The sequence below is a fragment of the Austrofundulus limnaeus genome, unplaced genomic scaffold, assembly GCF_001266775.1.
Source record: "Austrofundulus limnaeus strain Quisiro unplaced genomic scaffold, Austrofundulus_limnaeus-1.0 Scaffold23, whole genome shotgun sequence".
Lineage (NCBI taxonomy): Eukaryota > Metazoa > Chordata > Actinopteri > Cyprinodontiformes > Rivulidae > Austrofundulus > Austrofundulus limnaeus.
In genome coordinates this window covers 2,742,395-2,749,875 of record NW_013952425.1, presented here as the reverse complement: position 1 = coordinate 2,749,875, position 7,481 = coordinate 2,742,395, and the positions used below count along the sequence as shown (strand labels likewise).

At 41.7% G+C, this 7,481-nt stretch overlaps 1 protein-coding gene across 1 annotated transcript in view; it reads right to left on the bottom strand.

The window, feature by feature from the left end:
• LOC106514867 (ADAMTS-like protein 1) overlaps window positions 1-6,399 on the bottom strand; it is a gene marked incomplete at its 5' end in the record, with an annotated part of 17,062 nt that extends 10,663 nt beyond the window's left edge. The window contains 8 exon segments of the mRNA XM_014004391.1: window positions 105-216; window positions 1,727-1,854; window positions 1,943-2,933; window positions 3,059-3,212; window positions 3,296-3,475; window positions 3,584-3,794; window positions 5,622-5,751; window positions 6,378-6,399. Coding sequence (XP_013859845.1) covers window positions 105-216; window positions 1,727-1,854; window positions 1,943-2,933; window positions 3,059-3,212; window positions 3,296-3,475; window positions 3,584-3,794; window positions 5,622-5,751; window positions 6,378-6,399 — 1,928 coding nt within the window.
• Window positions 6,400-7,481: the final 1,082 nt, after the last annotated feature.

Below are 7,481 nucleotides of genomic sequence, written 5' to 3'. Positions count from 1 at the left end.
AATTCTGAGATTAAAGTCACAACTCAGGATAAAAAAAGGAATTACCAGACAGATACTGAGTGATTTAGCAACATTCAGTAGAAGAAATGGCAGCAGCTACAGACCTGAAGGGGCAGGCTTGTCCTCGACACAGCTCAGCTAACTGGCTGCTGTTCATCTTTTCAGGACAAGTATGACCAGTGCTGTTACCGTGGACASAGCTTTGTGCTTTATTATCTGAAAACACAAACAACCAAACAGATGTTGAGGTGTTAGATTTAAAAGTGAAACATACTCATGCTGATCATACAGAGAAGATGCTTAATATAACCTTTCGATCTAAAGTCTTTTAATTTATTTCCACTTCAGAGTAATCCAATTTGTTCCAACTTGCTGTGATCATGCTTTTTTGTATTTCTACCTTTGCATTTTCCACAAATATGACAGGAAATTCTAATTGCTGCGACTCCTCTTATAAAACTTTCCATTTATTACTGCAGCTCTCTTCCTCGGCAGCTCACCGACACACCCGTTTCGCCGTCTTTAACTGAAACTGAAATAGGAAAATACAGCCYGGCCACTCTTTATTCTTTCCATTTAGATTAGCAGAAAGGGATATGTCAAGTTGATCTTCTTTGAAACATTGCCTGGAAACTCTAATTGTTGCAACATGGGGAGGAGGAGTGCAGCACCATCAGGAAGTCCGTAGTGGCGGCGYTTTGATGAGGACGCAGCACTTTAGCGACTGGTCTTTGCTTTGAGGAGACAAAAGTGGCTGCGMGGCACAGAGACGACCTGAGCTGGGACGTTCTCTGGACGCTCCCTGTCACTGACTCGGCCAGATGCACCATGARAGGGTAGGAAAAGCCCACTAAAAATGTCTCTGAGTTCTTCAGCTGAAAGAATGTTTTAACAGAACCACCAAAGAACACTTAATCTGGAGTATGTTAGGCCCGATTACGACAAACCTGASTTGACATTAAAACGGTACTGATTTTATTATTTGCATTTTTTTCTTCAAAGACTGTTTTAAGCTTAGTCAGAGGAACGTGTTTGGCATTTGTTTATTTAAAAAACAGATAAATTTTTATTACAAAGATTTTTTTGAAATTTTAAGCAAGCAACATTCCTCTTTAGCCATGATATGCTAACAAACTTCTGAAGCAGGCTACATTACAAGACAGAAAGTAGAATATTTATTTATTAACATGAAATATATCAAAACATTAATCATTTCATTAACATATTTAGCTAAACCTAAAATATTATGCATTTAAATAACAGAGAAAACAAACATTTTACTGTTTACTTAATTAGGGTAAAAAAAAAGCTTTTGACATGCTAAACTATGGTATTCTTTGTATAAAACTACCTCTTTTACTTGCTCTAAAACCAATTAATGGTGGTTTAAATCATAGATTGTAACCTGAACAGCATGTTATTATTGGTGGTGAATATTGTTTCTTTAAATTCAAATAGGTATCCCACAAGGCTCAGTTCTTAGCCCACTTCTTTTTTAGTTTGAATATGATTTGCCTGATTGCTCTGACGCAGATTTTTCAAATGTATGCTGATGATACTTTTATAAACGTATCTGTTACATATCAGTCTATACCCAGCTGAGATTCTATTGAAGAATGATTTGGAGTACGAATGGGTATTTCACACAAAGTAGTCTTCCAGTTTGTTTGTTAGTATTCTAATACTGTTAGAGTAACAATAAATGTGCTAGCTGTATGAACTGTACTTGTAATCTGTAGCCAGGATGAAAGATATGTGCTTCCAAGATGATTTTTGGCTGTACAGGTGTAAAGCCCCTCGTCCCTTTTGCCTGGAGACTGGATCCTCAGTGAGCCAGAAGGTAATAGGGCAACTCTGTCAGCACAAAGATAAAATACCTACAGTCAGCTCCGTCATTTGCTTAAAAGAACAACAAATAATTCAAGTGAGGGTTAGATCTTACCTTCCATCGTAGCGCAACAGGTTTTCATTTTTTGTCCAYGTTAGAGTTGGTCGAGGGTCCCCCAGAGCCTCGCACCTTAGCTCCAAAGAAGCAACTGGTTTCTGCAGCGAAACTGGCACTCCAACRTAAACTACAGTTCCCGATTGAGGCACTGCACCGACCTTCTTAGKTCGCTGAATAATCACCGGTTTTCTAGCCCTGGATGAGTGGGTTTTGAGGTTCGGATTGTAAAAGAGTAATCCTTGTGTAGAAGACTTTGCACCGTCCAGTGAGTCGTGAGTGGCATCACCTTGTGTCCGACTGAGTTCACTGAGCAACTTAATAAGTTGTTCCCCCTGTGGTCCTCTAGATCCTTCAGAAAGGTTGTGCATGAGCTCATCTAGCCTGTGACTATTAACAGCAAGAACAACTGGAATTGAAGATTCTGTWATCTCTTCCTGAAAAGTCGGCCTGTTTTTCTCACTGGAATGAGGTTTGTAAGCGAGGTATTTCTCATTGTATATAGATCCTTTAAGGTCAAGCAAATGCTTTACAAGGTCGTCATATTTGTTGAGGGAGATGGGTAGCTCCATTAATGGTTCGTTGGTAGAGAAGCTATCTGGACGCTTTGCCTTTTGTCGTTCACTTTCAAGCAGCCACGACTCTGGAACACTCAGCTTTTGCTTGTTGTCAACGAGCTGTAGGACAAAATGTTCTCGTGCCTGGCCTACGACACATGTGTAAATCCCAGTATCAGATGTATGAGCCTGCTGAATCTTTAAATATCCTTGTGATTTTATGGAAAAATGTGGGAGGTTCACCAGGGGCTTTCCTTCTTTAAGCCACCGAACATGGCCTTTACGGAAGTGTCGCGTTGGGCAGCGAAGGATGACCGTAGTCCAGGGCAGGAGGTAAGCATAACCACCAACAACCAGCTGCAACTTTTTGACCTTCCTCCACTGGATGTAGACCTTCCTCTGGGCCAGTATGGTAGGATCGTGCTTCAGTGAGTCTGCGGTTAAAAAAGAGAGTGTTTAGGTAGATAAAACTAAGGTGTTGATGCTTCTTATTTGGTATTAAATGTGTCTTTCTTGGCCAGCTGTCATAGGAAGACAAATGACCTAAAGAGTTCCTTACTTTGACAAGGCTTAAGAGAACATTGCCGGATTCTGATGGGACGAGCCATCACAGAACAGTTCCCTGAGTCGATAGTCCAGAATCGTCCGTTCTCTCCTTGCTTCCTACATTCGACTTGAAGAGTCTGAATACCATTTCCACAGGTTACTGAACACTGGACACAGACATGAATACACACATTAGCAAAACCAAAACCTTGAGCACTAAAAGTTTATCAAGGTTGAAAAGACGGACTACCTGAGACCAGTTAGTTGTGACCCACTGAGGTGGGCAGTCCTGCCCACCGCATGAACTTTGGTTCACAGGGCGAGATGATGGACAAAATGAGTCTGGCATCTCAGAGATACTGCCATCTGCCAAACGCTGTTTGCACAACACTCGTCTTCTCTGAACTCCACCCCCACAGGTTTGGGAGCACTGCAGAGATGATAATACTTAAGCGGTAGGGGTAATACATACTACTAAGTTGATTTTTACAACTGGAACTGATGTATAACAACAAACACCCAAATATAGGTCCTTTACCTCCCCCCAGTTATGTGCATCCCAAACGGGAGGACAGTCAAAGCGGTTGCAGGCTTGGAAAGGGCTCGGCTTGGGGTTCAGACACTCGTCACTCTTCATAGTTGTCGTGTAGTTACTGTCTGGAGAAGGCCGATAAGCGCACGCTACAGTGCGTGTCATCAGGCCAACCCCACAGGTCGCAGAGCATGCACTCCACTCCCCGGTTTCCCACCTGTGAAAACAACAGTTATCAAAACAAGTTCCGGTATGAACATAGTACGTAGGTTAAAACGAAGTGCAGCTGAAGGAGCTCTCTGTTTTTTCTTGATCCAATGGGAGGTCTAAACGTGTTATCAGCAAACCAAATTTATGAAAATCAAATTCAAAAAATTAGAGTGAAAAGGCAAAACATAAAACTTCCCACTGAGCTCCGTGGTATTTGAGAAAGCCCTTTGCTATAACTTCATTTGAATTCCCCCAGCGACCCAAGCAGAACAGTTTTATAAAGCTGCCAAGATTTACTACGAAACATCAGCCCGCATCAAAATTAACTTTTAGGTTTACGTTTTCATTCCAACCTGAGGTCAAAGGCCAACTAGTTGCTGCAGCAACTTTACTTTTAGTTTGACAGATCAAGAGATATTTCACAACCATTTGTATTTACTTAAGAATCCTGGGACAGCGGTGGAACCGGGGATTGAAGCTCGTTCATGGGCCGGTACAAGCTAAATCTTTTGGCTGTTTCCCCTCAGAGGGAACAATATCCAGCGAGTGTAGCTTATTATGAGGGGTGATGTGAGGCCTCAGGGAGAGGTTAATGGCCAAAGGAAACAAGTCTAATGCAGCTTTTGTTGTGCGTGAAAACAAGACTAAAGGCCTGGAAAAACAAGCGAGGCCAGGCTGCAGGCCTCCGTGTTTCTGAAAAATAAAGCGCTTTGACAGTTTGCGTGGTGTTAACCTGAAACATGTGGCCTGCCACGGTCCGTTTAGCCACTGTTTATTTATTATCAACAACAGGCTGTTTTACTGTTTAATCTTTAAAGAAATTTATCAGTTTAAATGGAAATGCAAGATGCAGTTACTATTTTTTTTTCATGTGTGTGTAATTCCAACAGTGTTCTGTTTATACAAAAAAAGCTAAACGATCTCTTGAGCTTTTGGTGATAAAAAAGTCAAGAAAAATTTCTCCATGACCAGTGCTTTGGTCCAAAACAAGAAGCCCTGACAGAGATAGTCTTTAAATATATACATATTCTATCTCATTTTTCTGCAGATATACCTAAAAATAACAACCAAGACATAGACTTACTCTAATAAAATCATATTTTCACTTGAGAAAGCTTTATTTTTGGTTCATTCAAAGTTACTTTAGAATGTTAAATCACTAAAATTGACTTGTAGTTGAATAAAACACCACTTAACACATAGTTATTGCAGCTGTTTTACCAAAAAAAGAACATTTAACGTAGCTACAGCCTCTCAAACGTCTGCAACAACAGAACTGACCAAATTCCAGTGAGTCCTTCTGAGGAAGATTTTTACGTCCAAGCTTCGCTAACCGCTGACATCAGATTGTAACCACGTTCCACGGAGCTTCATTTCCTGCTCTCAGTGATAYGACCATCCATCTCTGTCAATCTGCTTTAGGATCATTTGGAACCCTGTTGCTTAATTGTGATTTAAGTGCAGCTCAAGAGGTTTAATTGCGTCTGAAACAATGCAGGCAGAATGAAAGGCTTGAATATCTATTGTATAACAAACTACCGGTGAAAGTTCAGATGATGGAAAGTGACTTTTTTTTTTGCTCATTGGAGATTTAAGTAGTTGCATGTGTACGGGTTGGGGACATAAAAACAAGTGAGGTCCACATATTGTGTATTCTGGAAGGATGTGCTCTTGGCACGCAGCTAAAGAGTAGTTTTAATTAATATTTTCTTCTTAAATGCAGCCAAAATCCACCCCCTCCCATTTTTCACCACATCCATCAAAGTCCATTTTAAACCTTAATAAACAACGTTTAAATGTGATGAGGACATCTGATTTGTGGGTTTCACTGTACCTCGGCGGGCAGGGCTGGGTGTTGCAGTTCTGGAGGAGCTGTGGGGGCGATAGGGAGCTCAYGCACAAGCTCTGGTCTGCTGCCCTCCTGGTTTGCTTGTTCAGGCAAACCACCACGGCTTCCTGCACACCTGAAGTCCACCAACACAGCAGAGACTCAAAAGACGACCAAAGAAATCTGATATTTGTTGGATTTCTCAGGTAAACACGAACATATACCACTTTTCATAAAGTGTCGCTTCATCTACGGAGTCACAATAAAATCATTTAAAGTTGGCTCATATTGCTTTCAATGAACATTTGGGCCAAAATTCTTCCAGAATGAGGCGAGACAGAGAAGCGCATCCAGAAGGCCATTTAAGTTATTGCAGCTAAATGTGATTTTTACAATCTCTTTCAATCACAGGGTGTGCTTGGCCTCTCCAGCGCCGTGCTCCTGCAGCTTAACTTCGTTTCTGTTCAAATAAATAATGACACAATGGGGAAACGCCGTGCGCGCGGCCGTTCATCCGAGGCTGACTTCACTTCGGTTTAAGACCTGCGCTCAAAAAAACAAATTTGCTCAATGAACGTAAAGAAAAATGTGGAAACTAATTTCCGCCCAATTTTAGGGCTTTCTTTCACGATGAGGCAATCATGCGGTTGAAATCTATATATCTGGGTTTGGTCAGCTTAATCTTTTTGGGATGTTTTATTTTATTTTATTTTTTTTTTACTGGGTGGGTCAAACTATATTTCCATGGCAAATTGTTTTTACCTCCACCGCAGCTTCGTGAGCACTCCGTAAACCCCTCGTACTCCCAGTCGTGGAGGTCCCTTCTCTGTGGCGTCGTCTCCTCCTCTTTACCTCCACCTCCGCGGTCCAGTCCTCCCGAGCAGGGCTGATTGTAGCAAGGCTGAACCGAGGCGGGCCTGTCCCCCTCGCATTCGTCATCGGGCAGGTCGGTGACGGCCTGGGAGAAGGACAGCAGCACCTGACATTTGACTGTCCGTCGCTGCGTTCCCACGCCACACGTCCTGCTGCAGAGCTGCCACGGGCCCGGGATGAAGCTGCAGGACGATACGTCACAGAGGAAGACATTCAGATCTGTAAGCAGTAATGAGCCAAATCTACACAAGCAAGCTTGGAACTGTTTGCACGGTACAGATAAACAGCTTTTTTACATTTGCTGCCAAGTTCATAAACTCTAAACCAATAAAATACAATCCTGCTGTGAATAATAAAGCAGCTGCGAAGCAACTATTCCTGAATAAAGGGCTTTCGTGCACACATTCTTACTCAGATGAAGTACTTAAAACCCAATAATGGACCTCCTACTGTTTCAGAACTATTGAAGAAACAATAAAACACAAAAAAATCAGGGCAGAAAAAAGAACTGCCATACAGTAGATGTGGAGCAAAATGTTGGTTTAAATAAAAAATCTGAGTCTGTTGGAGGATGAAAGAGGAAAAATAGGCTCTGAACAAAGCATCTGGCCTAATTTAAACCTGTTTATATCCGGTGATTGGGGAGACGGTAACAGCTGTTTCGTGCCAGTGATGTGTTCAGTTCGTTGTCAGAAGACAAGTCCAAAAATGTTTCAACTCATTTTAAATGGGTCTAACACGACAGAATGACTAGCAAAGATATAAAAGGTAAAAAACTGGCCAAATGGCCCAGGAATTGGGATGATTGGTTTTTGCCAGATTTTAAGTAATCTGTATCGGCCACACCTAAGTGTAACAAACAGATTAACCCTCCTGCTGCCCACGGGTCAAATAATCCAAAAGTCTCCAGTTTTAAAATCTTCATTTAGACCCAGGGGCAACAGATATGTGATGTCAAGTGTAAAATAAAATGTTAAAAAATATCACTAACAC